This window comes from Lichenostomus cassidix, chromosome 3 (genome assembly GCF_008360975.1).
Source record: "Lichenostomus cassidix isolate B80296 chromosome 3, HeHo_3.0, whole genome shotgun sequence".
Taxonomy (NCBI): Eukaryota; Metazoa; Chordata; class Aves; order Passeriformes; family Meliphagidae; genus Lichenostomus; species Lichenostomus cassidix.
In genome coordinates this window covers 11,228,806-11,246,175 of record NC_139483.1, presented here as the reverse complement: position 1 = coordinate 11,246,175, position 17,370 = coordinate 11,228,806, and the positions used below count along the sequence as shown (strand labels likewise).

Below are 17,370 nucleotides of genomic sequence, written 5' to 3'. Positions count from 1 at the left end.
AGCCATGGGCCAACTGAGCTCCCCAACACAGTACAAGCTGGGACTGGGTGGAGCTTCGCTCATTTATTAAAATAAAACTCATAAGAGTTCAGGAAGAGACAGACTGGACCCAGCCTGAGTCCTCCCAGCCAGGTCCTCCTCTATCTGAATGTAGAAAAAGTCTGTTTCCTTTCAGTAGAGGCCAGGCTGGCTGTTGTCTTGATCTCTACAGTCTGGAAGGCAACCTGTGGCTGGACCTGAGAAGTGGGGAGTGTTGTAGATTCAACAGAGATGTATTCCAAGACATGAGGCCTCTCCTCCTGGCGCCGGAGATAGCCCTGGTTCAGCAGGTGCAGGATGCAGGACAGCACATCCACGCTGTGGCAGCAGAAGCTCAGGAACTGCACCCCTGGCCCCAGCTCGCCCTTCTGACAGGCATCGATCACCTACGGCAGCAAGGGAGCCCCAATGCAATGGCTGCAGCCCCAGGCAGCCCCTGTGCCCCCTCTGCACCACCCTCGTACCCTGAACACCAGGTTGTCGATGTGCAGCTGCTTCTCCACCTTGAGGATGCGGGTGATGAGGCAGCACAGCACATTCCTCTTCCTCTCCAGAGCGCTCACCTCGGCCCTCTCTGTCTGCAGGTACCTCTGCTGGGGCAGCAGCCTCAGCTGGCGGCCGGAGGCCTGGGCCAGGGCTGCCTGGTTCAGCCGCAGTGCACCTGGAGCCAACGCCCAAGCCAGGCTCAGCCAAGCCTCGAGCTGGGCCTGAAGGAGCCCCAGGGCACACGTGTGGCTCTGGGACCCAAGCTGGGCCTCCCGCTGCTGCCCGCACCGCTGGCCACCCCAGCCCTGTCCCCACGTGTGGCCCCAAGCCACAGCCACGCACACAGCCCCTGGCCCTGCCCCAAGCCCATACACAGCCCCGAGACCCGACCACCCACGCTGCCCCATGCCTTGTGCATGGCCCCCAGCCCCACCCCACACATCACCTACAGCCCTACGCTGGCCTCAGGCCCCAGCCTGATGCACAGACCTTGCCCCGAGCACCAACACAGACCCAGCTCTTTTGCTGGCCCTACGAGCTCGTGCACCCTAAGCCCAGCACCCCCTTGGGGTTCAGACCAGCACCTCCCCTGGCTGCCCCAGCCCCACACTCACCCCCTGGAGTGCAGCTCCCCACCAGGACACCGTGGCCGTGGGTCAGTGGTGTCAGCGCCTGGTGCACCAGGTCAGCAGGGAGCCCAGTAGCCTGCAGCAGGGCCTCCACAGCCACCTCCTGCAGCAGGGGGTGGGAGGGCAATGGCCAAGACCCACTGGCCACTGGCCTGGCCAAACAATGGGGTCCTGTGCCCCAAACACTGCTGGAGACCCCACCAGAAGGGAAGGGAGGACACGGCCCTGCCATGTTCCAGCCTCTGCTGCCTCCCTCACCCCACCATGGCCCCAGCTCCTACCTCGGCGCTGTTGAAGCACAGCAGGATGTACATCTGCAGCGTGGACACATGCAGAACACAGTCTCCAAACTGAAGCTCGGCATGGCCCAGCCAAGTCCACTGCAACCGACGGGGCTTCGTGCACTCCCAGCCCAGCTGACTCTGACCTGCCAGAGACAGTGTCAGGGACAGGGACAGCCCTGCCAGGCACTCCCAGCCCACCCCGGCACACCACCACTGGTGGCTGAGCTGCCCTGCAGGGTCTGGGCACAGTCCTGGCCACAGCACTCACTCTGCCGGCAGAAGTCAGCAAACTCGTCCAGGGGGGAGCTCAGCACCGCTGGGAAAAATCTCCCAGGGTTATCCATGTAACAGAGCGGAGAAACAGGCCAGCAGCGTGGGGACAGGGCCAGCACCTTCACCTCCGGCACATCTGCCACCGTGGCTGTCCCCAGCACCTGGGCACAGGGGCAAAAGAGCAGCTCAGGTCAGGCTCCACGATCCCCCTGAGGAATGTCAGCAGCCTCTGGCGTCCCCACCCCACCCTCCCTCTCACCTCGTCCAGGCCTGTGTCCAGCTCCAGCAGCCTCTTGTCCTGCTCCTGCAGCTGGAAGAGGCGGAATTGCCGCTGGAGCTCCTCCGACTCGGCCAAGTTGCTCAGCATATCTTGGGGAAAGCGGCTGGGGAAGCACAGCCCAATCTGCTCCACGATGCCTCCTTCCAGCCACGACGGCCCTTGCGCCAGGAGACGATCCCCCAGGTAGTGCCTGCCACGGCCACCAGCGTCAGTCAGGGCTGTGCCCGAGCCCTGTGGCCATCAGCCACCCTCCAGCAGCCAGCCACAGCTCCGAGCCCAGCCTCACCCCACGGCACATGAGCCTGGCAGCACACGCGTCTCCCCTCCCTGTCCCCGGCAGGGAATGTGCCTCAGCACACTGGCAGCACCCAGGGCCCTCTACACTCCACAGCCCCAAAAAACTGAAGCAGGAGCATCACTGCCACGCTGGGCCAGGCTCCCCCAGCACACCTGGCCACGCTGCACCAGGCCCCTGGTTCCAGGGAGACACAGCAGCCTCACCTGTAGAAGTGTTCGAAGGTGTGGGCAAGCTCCAGGCCACTGAAGACGACGAAGGGCTCCAAGAACTGCTGCAGCTGCTCCAGAGGCCCCACGCTGCCCGCAGCCCTGCGGAGCTCCTGGATCTGCACGTCAAGGTAGCGGGCAAACTGCTCACTCACCTGCGAGGGACAGGGCTGGCTGCACACAGGACTCACCAGGTGCCCAAAGGACCGGGCTGGGGGAATGTCCCTGCGGGAGCAGCTGGGAAACTCTGGCATTCCCAGGACGGGGCTGAGGGTGCCCAGGCACCAGCCCAAGGCAGCAGTGTGCCAGGGCTGGGCCCATGCTGGGATGAGCACCACACACCTGAGCTGGGCACCACCCGGGGCCACCGCAGGGCAGGGCTCTGTGGCTCGGGGGCAACAGGACACCACCCACCCAGAGCTTGTCCCAGTGCCATGGGCCAGGGCAGCTCCCCAGCCCGTGCCCAGGGCCATAGCACCAGGACCGCGCTGCCTCGACTCACGTGCAGGGCAGTCAGGAAGGAGAGCTGCAGCAAAGCCCCCGCAAAGCCCTGGCCCAGGGCCAGCACAAAGGCGGCCTGCTGCCCAAAGAGCTCCTCTGTGGCCCCTCGCAGGCGCTGGTACAGCTGGCAGTATTGCTCTGCAAGGTCTGGTGCCTGCCCTGCTGCCTCCAGGAACTGCTGCACCTGTGGGAGCAGTGCAAGGGCTGAGCCCGCAGCAGGACGTGCTGCAGCAATGTCCCCAGCCCCAGCCTTGTCTCCTGACCTGCAGCATCGGCCTGGGCACAGGGCCTGGCTGACACCCAAGCCATGCCAGGGGGGCAAGCGCAGCAGGGCTGTCCCCACATCACTCCAGGCTCTGGGGAGGTCTGATACAGCCCTGTGCCTTCCCCATGCTCCCAGGGCACTGCCAGACCCCACTTCCCGCTCCATCCCCCCAGGGCAGGTCCCACACACCTCCCAGGTGGCCCTCCAAGCTCTACCTGCTGCTGCACCACGCCACGCCAGCACTGCGAGATTCCCCACAGGCCTCTCGACTTCTCCACCACCGCCTTCGCTGCCCTGGCTGGAATCTCCTTGTTCTTCCCATCCTTCCCACCTGCCAAGGGTCAACCTCAGGCTCAGCGTGGCTCCATGGGCAGGCCCCACACACTGACTGGCCACAGCAGGGCTGAGGGGACACTGGGGAGGCACGGCCACCGCTGAGGTGTGACCACAAGCCTTCCCCAGCTCAGGAGCATCCTGTGCCATAGGACGCTCCCCAGAGGAGCCCCACGGCCACAGCCTGGCACTCTGGAGCCCACCCAGCCCCACGGGAGGGCAGCCCCAGGCTCACCAGCTGCTCTGCTCTCCTCTGGCTCAGGGTCACCAGGGTCCACGTGCACCAGCAGCTGGGTCAGTTGCCGCACGCAGGAACCAAAGGTAGCCCTGCGCCCTGTGGCACGGCGGGGCAGCTCCATGCTCTCCAGGTACTCACTCAGCAGCCAGGCCAGGGGACTCACACCGTCAGGGTCTGCAAGGCCAACCAGACTCAGAGCCAGGGCCCCTGCCTGGGGCATGGCACGGGTGGGTCCCAGAGAGCTCAGGGTACCTGGGCTGGTGATGCTCTGCACCAAGGGGTTCACCAGGGCCTCCCAGAACGTCCTGCCCAGTGCCCGGGCTGCCTCGTCGTCAGGAAGGAAGCGATTGGCAAAGCTCTGCTCATGCTGCAGCGCCTGGTTCAGCCTGCAACAGGGAGCGGGCAGCACACAGTGCCAAGGGCTACAGAGCTCCCGTGGAAAGCAGAGCACAGTGGCTGCTCCCTGCTCTGCCCCTGCCAAGCCATGATTGCTTGGTGACCCCACTCACCCTCAGAACCCAGGGAGGGCCCCTCGCTGTCTCTGGGACCTGGCCCAATGGCCCTTGGGGCCCTCAGAGCCCCTGCCAAATGGGGGCTGTGCAGTGCCTGTGGCCACGAGATCCTGCTGTGCCTGGCTGACCTCTGCCATGTCAGGACATGACAGCCCCTGTGGGGGACCAGCATCCTGCTCTGGGGGTTAGCCAAGGCCACATGCCCAGCTTAAGCCCAGGGGACCCCAAGGTGGCTCTGGCCCTCCAGGACCACTGGTGGCAAGAAAGGAGCAAGAGCCCCTCCCTTACAGGTGGCACACCCAGCTGCTCCTTTCCTAGCCCCGAAGTCCCCTCACAGGCTGCCAGCAATGTCCTCCCGGGGCCCTGGGACACCAGGGACGCGATGGCACAGCCAGGACACAACTCACCTGCCAAAGAGTTGCAGCAGCTGTCCCCGGTCCTGGCAGATCTCCTGGCTCCAGGCATGAGCCCGAGCAGTGCAGGAGAGGAACGTCCGGCGGCACAGCTGCTCCTTGAAGATGGGCCAGAAAGTGGGCTTGGGCCCCTGCACCTCGATGCCACGCACACGTGTGTCAATGCCACCCTATGGGACAGCAAGACCCTCAGTTCCTCAGGTATGGCCTTGACATCCCACACTGCCCACACCCAGGCCAGCCCCCTGCTCCCCTTCACCTGCTGGCACCGCTTCACCCGGATCTGGATGATGGGCCAGAAGCGAGTCATGTTCTCCAGCAGGATCACTCTGCTGTCTGAGGGCAGGATGGTCACCTGCAGGGAGGCACTGAGCCCTCAGCATGACAGGCAGCCTGGAAGAGGCTCCTGCGGTGAGGCTCCTGCCATTCCCACCTCCCTGAGAGCACCTCCCAGGGCCTCACAACAGGGCCAGACCTCCCTGGGACACAGCAAGGACCAGCTCACCACTCCCACGGGGACTCACCGCATTGAGCTCCGTCCTGATGGTGGCAGGGCTGTCCCCGCCCAGCACCACGACCCGGGATGGCATATAGCTGGAGTCCTCGCTGGCCACCAGCATGCTCATCTCCCTGCAGCACAGCAAACATGGGGCTGCCCAGCACTCCCCACCTCCCTGCCCTGGCTCCCCACAGCACCATGCCCTGCTGGCCATGTCCCACTGCCCCCAGGACGGGGCCACTGTGGCAGGGCTGGCACAGATCCCCAAAGCCCTCTCTTTCACATGCAGCCTTCCCGGCCCAGCCCCACCTGATCACCACACCACACTGCATGTGCACAGTGATGAAGTGGGAGCCTGTGCTGCCGTTTGACTCCCAGTAGGTCTTGGGGTTCCTGTCCGTGAGCTTGCTGGCCTGGTTTGAGTTGGAAGAGACCTGCACCTTCTCCCAACACTTGTCCTCCTTCACCTCCATGCTGGAGCCTGTGGGCAGAGCACGTGCAGCTTCCAGCCACCAAGCCAGTACCTGGGGTCACCTCCCATTGCCCGCACTCACCTCGGCACAGGTTGTGCAGGAAGACGTCAAAGAAGGGGATGCTGATGGGCTGGTGGCTCCGGCAGTGCTCCTCAATCTGTCCCAGGACCAGCTATGGCATGGGGCAAAGCTCTTACCAGCAGCCCCAGGGCCTCCTCCCCTCACCCCCTGCAGGGCTGCAGCACGCAGAGAGCACAAGGCCTTCCCTCAGTGCCAGGACAGCCTGGTGGCTCCCAGACCCAGAGCCCCAGCCCAGCCGTGCCTCCCCAGGCCCACCTGGATGCAGCCAGCCAAGATGCTGCTCATCAGCTTCTTGTAGAGCATGGCATACTTGTCACAGTCTGTCACCAGCTCGAGCAGGGCTGCTGCCAGCGACGGGACCGTGCTGTGCTTTTCCAGGGCTTTGGACAGAGCCTCGTGGGTGCCCACGTGGCACATCACCACCACACAGTCCTTGCTGGCACTGCCCAGGCGGTGCAAGAAGCCAACAACCTCCTGCAGCACCTACAGAGACACAGCTGTGAGCAGTTGGGGCACTCCTGGCAACTCCCTGGACCCCCAGCAGCTGCAGCTGCAGCTCCATTCGCCTCATCCCAACTCCAGCAGCACCTGCCAGAGCCTGGCCAGGCACAGCCAGACACCAGGACATGGACAAGGCCAGGACAGCCACTCCCCACCTCTCCCAGAGCCTCGGACACAAGGCCAGGCTGCCACCAGCAGAGCCCTGCTTGCCCAATGCCAGGCCCAGCTGAGGCACAGCCAGCCCTCCCTGACAGGAGCACCAGAGCCCCCTCACCTCCCAGCTGCTGCTGTGGGTGTTCAGGGAGGACACACAGGGCTCCACACACTCATGCCAGGGCAGCACATCCTCCTGGTAACTGTCCAGAAACTTGTTCAGGATCCTGAGTGACAGAGGGGGCCTGCTCAGGCTGAGGCACAGCGACAGCAGTGCTACAGGCAGCCCTGCTTCCCTGCCCCACCTGGAAGGCACCTCTCAGGGACTGGGAACCGAGGCTTCCCTGGAATCTTGGACACCCCACCAGCGCCCAGGCATGTCCTCAGCTGCCCCTGCATATCCCAGCCAGCACCCAGGCACACACTGCTCTGTCCCCACACCACCCTGCACCCCAGGACACTCCAATCAGCACCTGCCTACATGCTGGGGTGAGCCTGCCCCCAGTGAAGAACAACCCCACCAGGACCCACAAACAGCTGCTGGCTCTCCCCAACATCACCACCAGCACTCACACACCTGCTGTGGGGATCCCCCAAATCCTCCTGCACCCACCTGAGGATGCTCAGGCTCACAGCCTTCTCTGTCCCCAGCAGCTCCAAACTGCGCAGCAACAGCTGGAAGCAGCTGTGGTCCTGCAGCAGCTGGGCCACCTGGCCAGAGGCAACAGAGCCTTCGCCGCAGAGCTGCCGCTCCAGGGCCACCACCACCTCCTTGGACAGGACGCCGTCCTCCAGGCGATCCAGGAGCATCTGCACGCCCGTCGGGTCCAACGGGACCTCTCTGCCTGCCGTGACAATGACACGTGAGCCCAGCCCAGGCACTCACTCGAGAGGCAGCAGCCTCCCAGGGTGCTCTGCCCCGTCAGGCCAGGCAGCCCTGCCTGTGGCACCCGCGGGGCCGTGGCAGCGGCAGGGTGGGTGGCACGGTACCTGCTGCCTCCGGGCCCAGGGGCAGCCGGTGCTCTGCCAGGCGATTGATGGCGCTGAGGGCCAGCACTGCCTGGGGACAGCCGCTGCTCTGCCCATCCCTCCAGCAGCTCTGCAGCACCGCCAGGAGACCGCAGCTTGCAAGCTGCTCCGCCAGGCCCCGATGCCCATCCATCAGCATGTTCACCACCAGCAGGCCGTTCTGCACCCCTGAGGAGCCCCTGCAAGGACAAAGCCGTGCCACTCTCCTCCCCCACGCACAGAGCTTCCCCTGCACCCACAAGCCACCTGCCCACCCTGCCCATCCTTCCCCCTGCAGATTCCCCCCAGCCTCAGCCGCTCTCTGCCCCTACCCCGGGACCCTCTGCATGGTGCTCAGGGCGGCAGGGATGGTACTCAGCAGGCTGGCAGAGCCCTCGCTGGAGGCAGAGCCGATGCTGGCAAAGATCTCCCGCATCATCTGCGCGTCGCTGTGGTTCCAGGCCAAGAACTTCCCAGCAGCACCTCCCGGCTCACCGTCCGCAGCTCCCACCAGCACCTTCAGGGCCTGCAAGGACAAGGGCAGTGCAGAGGGCAGCCTGGGCACCCCCGCCCAGCCAGGGCATCCCTCGGGCACTCACCGCCAGGCCAGCCTGCTGCACCAGGGCGGAGCAGCCGTGCTGCTGCATGCAGGCCAGCACTGCCCGCACGCCACCCTCCGTGGCAAAGGGCACACGCCACTCGTACTGTGCCAGCAGCACGGCCAGCAGCCGCAGTGTCACTGCCACCAGCGCCTTCTCGGCCACCTCCGTGCTCAGCAGCTCCACTGCCACCTGCACCAGCTTCTCCCTGCATGGGAGAGGACACCTCAGCAGGAGCCTCCTGCCACTGCCGCTGCCATGCCAGCACCTTGGGCCCTGTCAGCCACCTCCTTCCTGCCCACACTGTGGCTGGGGCAGCACTGTGAATGAGCCTGCCTGGGACAAAGGGACACAAAATCCATCCCTCCTCCTGCACCTCCCACCCTTTGCTCTCCCACCCCCTCCTACCGAACTCCCAGCTCAGTTCTGTCCCCCACCCTGCCTACAGGGCTCTGCCCAGGCAGCAGGAGGGGTGTGCAGTACCCCAGGGCTCACCCAGTGCTCCCGGTACCCAGCCCGCCCTGGGCTGTGCCGACTTGCTGCTCCAACTTGGGCTCCTCCTCCAGGATCTTCAGGATGTGCTTGAGCCCAGCTAAGCGCAGCCCCACCGCTGAGCTGCTGCTCTGGATCAGGTCCACCACGGCTGCAGTCTTGGCCAGTGAGTTGCTGTCGCTCAGCCCCTTGGAGCTGCCCAGCACTGGCCAGAGGGACAGAGGCGTCAGGGCAGCAGTGACACCTCCAGGGTGCCACACACCCACACACCCTGCACCCACAGGTCCCCCCACTTCAGGTGACTGCTGGCTGCCTGGCCCCCCATGCCCTGCCCAGAGCCTTTCCCTGTGGAGGCAGCAGTGCTGCTTCCAGCACCATGCCTGTGTAGCAGGACATTACCCTTGCTCTGCTCCTCTGTCACCTCCGGGAAGAACAGCCCTTCCCTCTCAAAGAGCTCGCTGAACAGCTGGCAATCCGACTTCACTGCCACACTGTGGGCTTGGGGTGACCCTGGGGCTGCAGAAAGGTCATCCTCCACTGCCTTGGCCATCATGCCTTCGGGGCCAGCGCTCCTGCTGCCATCGCCCTCTGAGGACACTGCAGGGCTCCCTCCACCATCCTGCTCCGCTCCCCTACCGAGGAAGTATCTGGCGTAGACATGGGAGCCACGCAGGTCACGCAGAGAGCTGCCCTGGCACCGCTTCTCCAACACCTGCAGCACCTTCTGGGCCAACTCTGCAGGCACTGACAGCTGCAGCAGGGCTTCTTCATCCACCTGACAGCCACACCGATGGGGGCAAGTTAATCTCGGGCTCGCCACAGACCCCACGCCCCTCGTGGCAGCCACTGGCAGAAGGGACAAAAAGGCTGCACCGCCAGAGGTGCCCAGGGCCATTCCCCACTGCCACCCTCCCCTGGCTGTCCCCAGCCTAACTCCCACCAGCCCACACCTCCCACCCGAACTCACCACCCAACTGCAACTGATACAATGACCCCACAGCCTTGCCTTGCCTGCCCAAACCTTGCTGGACAGTCCCTTTTGCAGTCTGGGGACACTGCCTTTCCTTTCATCTCCACTCACTGCTCTGCTGGGCCAAGCTCCCCACGCTTTTGCCATCTCTGCTCACCCTCCCATTTCTGCCCCATCCAGGCTGTCCCTGCACAGCTCACACTTGTCATCTCCTCTGGGCCTGGTCCCTTCCCTAATGTTCTCCTTGCTCCTCCCTCCCATTTCCCTGCTGCAGGCACTGGCTCCTACCTGCTCTCCCTGCTGCTGCTGGATGAGGCAGATGATCTCTTCCTGCTCCCATGCTTCCAGCTTCCTCACAAAGAAGAGCAGGTCCCACCACTCGGCACGGCTCAGTGCCTCTGCAGCCTTAGGCAGCCGCTGCCCCAGGTAAGGCAGGGAGTACAGCCCTGCCAAGGGCTTGCACAGGAATGGCTGTGGAACTGCAGGAGAGCAGAGCAAGGAAGGACACTGTCAGCTCTGCCGACTCACCCATCCTCTGCTGCACACTCTTCATTCCCCAAGGAAAGAGCTCATGCTGGGCAGAAGAGGTCCCCATCGTACCATAGCATGCTGGGGGAAAGGGAGGTGACAGGAGGGCAGTGGGAGAACTGGAACACGCTTGAAGGAGACCGATAGGCTGCTCACCTGCTCTCAGTCTGTGGTTTCGTCTCAGGGTGTTCATCTTCTCGTGGCCCTCAAGCTCCTTTTGCTCTGGAGGGCCAATGATCTCAACCATGTGCCAGTGAACCCAGTACGTACAGCCCAGAGCTTGCCAGTACACCTGAGGAGGAGAGCCAAACACACATCCAGCTCAGGGAAGGCAAGCCCAGCCCCACTGTTTCTACACAAGGGTGCACAGGAGAGCAGCCAGGCCCCCTGACACTGCCTGCTCCCCCAGCAGGGATACCTGCACCGGGGGCATGCCGTCGTTGCTGCGGCGGAAGTCACCCTCGTCGCCGGCGCTGACCTGCTCGTAGTCCTCGAGCATGCGCACCCTCATGCCGCTCACCAGCGTGGCCTGCACATATTCCACGTAGCTGCTGCGGCTGGGGAATGCTGAGCGTGTCTTGAAGGTCACAGGCTCCTTTTCTGGGGACGTGGGGGCTGCTTCAACAGCAGTGCTGGCCGGGGTCTTGTGCTGGAAGATGGAGCAGGCGGTGCGAGGCTGCAGGTCCTGGCGGGGCAGCGGCTCTGGCTTGTGGCTGTGGCTCCAGCCCATCACGTGCACTAGCTCTGAGATGAAGTTTGCCATGGCCATGCTGAACTCAAATTCCTGCTTCACACGGCTCCTCTCCTCAGGGACAGGGCTGGGCACAGCACAGCCCTGCTGCTCCTCTCCCTGCTCCATGCCGCTGCTCAGCTTGTCCAGGAGAGAAGTCACACACAGGTAGCGCTTCACCAGGACAAACAGCTGCTTCCCAGGGATCTGCAACGAGCACAGCTGTCACACTCAGCCTGCAGAGCACCGCCAGCCCCCAGCTCTCTCTGAGCCACCAGTTCATTCCCAGGCAGGCTCCTGTGAGATCTCCAGACCAGCTGGCAGCAGCAGAGACCTCTCAGCTCACTCTCACCTCCCTGCTCACACACAAGGCTCTCCAGGTGCCTCTGCACCACTCCCAGCTTCACACCAGGCTCACATCCTGTGCCAGCTCTCCCAAAAGACAGTCCTGCTCACCTGCCCACCTTCAACTGCCCTCTTGTCCCAGACAAGGGCACCAGCCCTGGCCCCCCACTCCCACCCCTCCTGGCCCCTCATGCCCCACAGGCCCAGCACTGGTGGCTCCCACAGGGTCTGCCACTACCTGTGGCAGGTGAATCCCCTCGAAGGACATGCAGTGCTCTGCAGACGATGTGATCTCAGCAAACAGCTCCAGCAAGGTGCAGCGGCTGTCAAAGTCCATGTGCTGCTCAATGCCATCCTGCTGGCTCAGGGACAGCAGCACATAGGCTCGGCTCCCTGCAACAACAACAACAAAAACTCTTCAGGCCCCATAGAAACAACCCTCACCCCACCCTCCCTGTGACAGATAGCTGCAGGGAAGGAACAGCTTTGCTGCTCAGTGCCACCTGATCCATGTTCTGTCCCTTCATCTGGACATTTTGCTCCATGGTCTATTTTCTTCTACCCCTAATGCTGCAAGATTCTCACAAAGCAGCAATCCCAATTAACTGATTCCAGAACAGGGTCTCAGGGAAGAAAAGAAGTCAAGCTTTAACCTGAATCAGCCCCTCATCTGCCCCACTTTGGAGCTGCACAAACTCAGGCACTAGGACAGGGAAAGCCAGATGTTCTGTGGGATACACCACAACCAGCAACCTTCCAGGTGCACCCAAGCTTCATCACGCACTTCCAAGCCATGGCAGCTCCTCTTAAAGGAGAGAACTGGGTGAGGACCAGCCTCTACCCACCAGGTTCTGTCAAGGCCTTTGGCAGTGGTCTTCATTGCAAGGGTATGTGGAAGGAACCTGTTCCTCTAAGTGTATCCAGTCAAGCACCTTTTCACTGCAAAAAGCGAAAATAAGAAGGAAGCCATAAACAAGAACATAAGGAATCACAAACCTGACTGACAAATGCTAATAGAGGCAGTGAGGAGAAACAAATCTGGTCAGTCACAACGATCAGTAAGGACATCTGGCATGTGAGAATGATTATTTTTCAGTAAGACTATCTGATTAATTGGAATTGGCAGGGAACACAAAAGGGGGTGCGGAGAAAGGGATGTGAAAGGAGCCAGTCATGGTTAAAGCACGGCTGGTCAGTGTGTTTGTCTGACAGCCCTGTACCTGATTGACAGTTTGTCCTACTTTCTTACACCCTCTTATTAAATCTTTACAAACTGTCTCTCTACCCCATGTGTGTGTGCTGCAAAGACCGAGTGCCAGCTGCTGGTGGGACCTGCATAAGTGGCATTTGGTACCATGAACTGGAGCCTTACTGGGTGTGTGGGAGACCTATGGAGTCAGCAAGTGGAGAGAGTGACAGTTGGAAGTGCCATCGCTCTCTGGATCTGAGGAGGGTCTCATGGATTTGAGGCTGGAATGCCAGCTATCGGGAAGACTGGTGTACAGCTGACCCAGTACAAATTGCCCTATCCTGATCAGAGGTGTAGGAATCCCTGGCCTGAGATGCCAGCTACTGGGGCAAGTGCAAGTGTCTCAGTGCTAGTGCCTGGATAGGCAGGATCCTCAGTCATCAGCCACTGGGGAGAGAACAGTGTGTGTTCCAAAGAACATCTACTGGAAGGGAGGCAACTGAGGACTTCAGCACCAGCAGCTGAACCAGGACTGCAGTGCCTGGTGCCAGGGGGAAAGGGTGTCTGCATTTTTCCCAACCCTGCTGTGCCTGTAATTCGTTAGCAAAACTTCTCACTAGATTAGCAAGGAAGAGGTCCTGGGTCCAGACCAAGGTATGAGATGGGTGGTGGTTGTTGCTGGAAGTCACAAGGGATGCATGAATGTGACTGTGAAACAAGAGTGATACAGGTTTACTAGCAAGCATCAGGCTTGACAAACTGATGAGCAGGGGGACCCCTGAGACTTGTAGAGGGGCTTGGATCCAGGCATGGGTGCAGGACAGAGAGAAGGGCCATGCTGGTATCTAAGGGATCCATGAAAATGTGTTTACTTGTGAACCTGGAAAATGCAGTGTGTGCTGGCAGGAGTAACCTTCTGTGTCTGCAGGACGAAGAGCAGGAGGACACATGGCTGGCTGTGCTTGTGTTTATGTGAGTCCTGTAAGTGTGTGCTGTCAGAGTCCTGCACATGTCTGTGCTCTGGGATGGGCACTCACCTTTGCTACTGGCTGAACCTGCAAATGGGAAAGTGGCAGCTGCATGTCTCAGCTTGAGAAACTCGACTCCCTAGCCTGGGATCCAGTAGAGCAGGAGAAGTGTTGGGGCTGCTAGATACAGCTGCCCCTAACATTCCTTAATGCTCCTAACAGCTAATCAGCATCCCAGCTTAGAAACCTGGCAAAGAGTTCCTAACCTAAGAGCAGTCCAGACAACTGCAACCAAAGGAAGCTTGGAAGATCCAGACTGATTCTTCCTCTTTTGCCAAAAAGCCCCAAAACATGCTGCTTCCCAGGCATCTCACCCCTCCCAAAGGCCTGGCACCCCTCAGCTGCCCAGCAACACCTCCTCAGTGGCACAGAGCAGGAGCAGCCCCCACCTGCATCATGTGAAGCCAGAGCCCGCAGCATCTCGCCGGCACTGCGGCGGATCTGCTTCTCCTTGTGGCACAGCATCCTCATCAGCAGCTCGAGGGCTCCTGTCTCCCTGAAGGCGCCTGCCAGAGAGCCGATGCTGGCGTAGGCGCTCAGCACGTGCACGGTGCTCAGGATGGAGCACTGGGGCGTCCCGGCCTCGGCCACCTGGCGCCCAGCTCGCTGCACCAGGCTCCTGACATCGGCCTTCATCTCCAGCAGCGAGGCTTCGTCCAGCGGGACATCCGCGGCCAACGGAGCTGCCGCCTTCTCCTCTTTCGGCCGCGGCCCTTCCAGCCTCCTCTGGCCCAGCAGCGCCGGGCAGCTGGCACAGACCTCCTCTGCAGACATCCACATGGAGATGCTCTCTGCCTTGCTCTCTGCACAGGAGGCACTGCTGCCTCCCGCCGCTCTCTCTTCCGAGCTAACGATGCTCCACTGGACCAGGTATTCCAGCCTGCCGTCGTGGCCTCGCCGCTGACGGAGAAGCTCCTCTGGGTGAGCCTGCAGTTTGGGCCCCAGCTGCACGAGCAGGTTGCCATTGTGCTTCTCATTCACCATGGCAGCAGAGGTGTCTGCAGAGACAGAGGGGAAGCAGGAGCTGGGGAGAGGTGACTGAGGCATGCTATGGCTAGAGATCTGTGTTCCTGTGTGTCACAGTGCTGGTGACATGGCATTGCAACCAATAAAATGTGCTTTTGTACTGGCTGTATTCAAGGACAGTGCTGTAAACCCCTAAAACGACAACTTTAAGATATAGCTGACTTTCTCCTTGGAAAACTGCATATATGTAGTAACAAGGTAACAGGGCAAAACCTAGTGATTTTTGGACTGTCAAGCAAGCTGTGGGCATGGCAGGAATACGGACAGCAGTGCCCAGGAAGGGCAGCCTTCCCCAGAAAGCTCAGCTACAACACGTGGCTGCGTGCTACCATGCTGGGCCAGGGGGGTCAGTGCAAGTCTGCGCTGGAGGGCTCCGCCGCGCATCACCCCAGCGGGACTGGGGACACAGTGCAGGGATAGGCCCGTGCCCGGGGCCCACACGCTAAAGGCATGCGGGACGGCACTGCCATCCCCGGGCACAGGGCTCGCGGGGCCGGCGAAGCAGCGGCAGCATCAAAGCTCCTTCCAGGCGCGGGCCAAGCGAGAGCTCGCCGAGCACCGCGCAGCGCCTTATCCGGCCCGGTTCGGCTTCCGCACCCCTTCCGCGGCCGGCCGGGGGCCGCTACCGAGACCTCCCCTAAACGGCCCGGGCCTTCCCCGGGCCAGCTCCGCTCGGGGTGCCGCCGGCCGCGCCCGGCCATGCCCAGCCCGCCCTCCCTCCGCCGCGGCGCCGCGCGGGGCCGCCGCGTTACCTCCGGAACCGCTCCGCGCCGCTCCGGCCGCGGGCGCCTGCGCAGACCCCGCCCGACGGCGGCCGTGAAGGCCGGGCCTGGGCGGGCGGCACCGGGGAGCTCGTCCGGGCGCTGATGAGGCACAGGGTGGCACTTGGTGGGCAGAGGGACGGGGCACGGTGGGACAGGGAAGGCGGCGAGGGAAAGAGGTGGCAGCGGCCGGCGGCAGAAATGGGGCTGGGGAGCATGAGGCGCTACCGGGGCTGGGAAGCGCTGAGGTCCGCGATCCCCAGCTTCCCAGTCACCTTGGCTGGAAGCCACCTTCCTGTGCGCTTGCTTTCGCTGTTCGACAGGTTGAGGGTGAGAGGAGAGCCCGGGTGTCCTACAGCAAGATTTGACACGACTGAGCCAACTGACCGCACCGAGTCACCCACCAACCTCAGACTCAAACCAAGGCAGTCCACAGCCCCACACTCATCTCTCCCGGGAACCCCACTCCTGCCAGGGACTGAACACAGCTGAACTTGACCCATGGGGAAGGGAGGAAAGCACCCCAAGGCCCTGTGCATAAAAGACATTAGTAATGCAACAGCAGTGGCATAAAAAACGCTTTATTGGCTCCAGGCATCACTCCACGGCTTTGACTCGTGGCAGGTTGACATAGCTTTTCATGGGCGGCAGAGGCCTGATCTTGCGCCCAGCCCAGCCACCCTTGCGGTGCCACAAGCCCGTGTGTGGGCGCTTGCCCAGCCAGCGGTTCCGGCCCGCCTTCCCAATCACCCGCTTGTTGTGATCCACGTTGGACACGCGGCCCACCGTGGCCACACAGGTCTCCAGCACCTAGGGGACAGACAAGAGCTGCAGCCCTCCCTGGGGACACACGGTTGTGTGCTCAGGCTGTCAAGCCAGGGACAACACAGCTCCTTTACCTGCATATGCCTTTTGGAGGGCAGCTGCACGATGGCTGTCCCATTCACTTTCCTCAGCAGCACCCCACAAGTACCTGCAGCAGGCAAGAGAGGAGGCAGATGCCTTGAGCAGCAGGACAAAGTATCCCACCCTGTGGCAAGCACATGCCCATGCTGGTAACTCCTCAAAGCCCCACACTTGTACTAAATGCAGCACTTCTGGCTGAAGACAAGGCCTTGAGGAATCAACAGGACAGAGCTGCCCCCGCTTCTCTGGAGGGATGTGTTGCACTCTAACATGAGGAGAAGACAGCAACTCCCTGTTATTGGCTATCCAGAGCAATGTCCCCCCTGCCCTCCTCTCCATCTGTGCTCCGCCAAATCCCGACAAACAGTGGGCTCCCTGTGCGAGGACACACCAGCTGCCCGGATGTACTGTGCTCCCTTCCCAGGGTGGCTCTCCAGGTTGCAGATCAGTGTGCCGACAGGCAAAGCCCCCAGCGGGTATGCGTCCCCTTCGTTGGCTGACACTGGAAGACAGAAGCTGACAAGTTGGGCAAGGAGCAGCCGACGAGCCCTCGGCAAGACTGGCACAGCTGCCCCCGGCCCTGGCGTGCACCTGCCATCCTGCCGATGTGAGGAGAGTTCGTGATGTTGTCCCCTGGCTGCATGTTCTCCGTGGCAATGATCCAGCGCTTGCGGTTGCCGCCGGCCACCAGGGCGATGTCAGCCGACCTACACGGAGAAGCCGCGGCGGGTGAGCAGGGGGCACGGCTGGCGCGACTGCCCGGGCCCGGGACCGAGCTCGCACCCCACACTCGCCTGCAAGGGTCGTATCGGACGTTGATGACCTTCTCGGTGAAGGGCCCCGGCGGGGCCCCCTCCTCGTAGCGCAGGCGCTGGAAGTCGATCATGCGGTACCGCTGCTTGTGTCCCCCACCGATTCCCCGCACGCGGACGCGGCCTGCGGGACACGGGAGCGGCTGCAGGCGGGACCCTCCTCGCCCAGCCGGTCCCGGCAGCCCGCCCGCGCCCGCCCGCCCGCACACCTGTGTGATCGCGGCCGCCCGTCTTCTTCATGCCCACGGGCCGCACGGTGTACTTGACCCGGCACTTCCACAGCGGGTCGGTGGTGCAGCGCGGCGCCGAGCCGCTGAGCCCGCGGCAGGCGACAGGCGGCGACACCGGCCCCGGCAGCCAGGGCTGAGGGCCGGGCGGCAGCACGGGGGGCCGGGCCCGGCGGGGCCCCGCCGACAGCAGGAGCGCCCCGAAGGCGCGGCAGAGCCCCAGCGCCGCCATGGCCGCGGGAAGGGGTCGCCGGACGGGGCGGGGCCGCCGGGGGGCCGAGGGGG

At 62.7% G+C, this 17,370-nt stretch overlaps 2 protein-coding genes across 2 annotated transcripts; both read right to left on the bottom strand.

Annotated features, from left to right (window-relative positions):
• Window positions 1–48: 48 nt before the first annotated feature.
• Window positions 49–14,358, bottom strand: LOC146439059 (cullin-9-like). Its single transcript, XM_085054472.1, has 29 exons — window positions 13,743–14,358; window positions 11,375–11,529; window positions 10,480–10,998; window positions 10,218–10,353; window positions 9,822–10,012; window positions 8,963–9,338; window positions 8,567–8,768; window positions 8,072–8,279; window positions 7,805–7,998; window positions 7,455–7,672; window positions 7,078–7,309; window positions 6,586–6,691; window positions 6,066–6,293; window positions 5,811–5,901; window positions 5,566–5,737; window positions 5,282–5,387; window positions 5,017–5,112; window positions 4,752–4,927; window positions 4,085–4,218; window positions 3,830–4,006; window positions 3,477–3,592; window positions 2,998–3,180; window positions 2,493–2,650; window positions 1,971–2,181; window positions 1,707–1,872; window positions 1,436–1,581; window positions 1,140–1,257; window positions 504–700; window positions 49–425 (listed from the first exon to the last, which is right to left on the bottom strand). The coding sequence occupies exons 1-29, from the start codon at window positions 14,335–14,337 to the stop codon at window positions 141–143; spliced, it is 5,892 nt and encodes a 1,963-aa protein (XP_084910598.1). The 5' UTR covers window positions 14,338–14,358; the 3' UTR covers window positions 49–140.
• A 1,347-nt stretch (window positions 14,359–15,705) lies between these two features.
• Window positions 15,706–17,355, bottom strand: MRPL2 (mitochondrial ribosomal protein L2). The gene is made up of 6 exons (XM_085054503.1): window positions 17,068–17,355; window positions 16,841–16,982; window positions 16,638–16,753; window positions 16,438–16,548; window positions 16,040–16,113; window positions 15,706–15,950 (listed from the first exon to the last, which is right to left on the bottom strand). Exons 1-6 carry the CDS (start codon window positions 17,315–17,317, stop codon window positions 15,738–15,740), a joined length of 906 nt encoding a protein of 301 aa, XP_084910629.1. The 5' UTR covers window positions 17,318–17,355; the 3' UTR covers window positions 15,706–15,737.
• Between the last annotated feature and the right edge of the window lie 15 nt (window positions 17,356–17,370).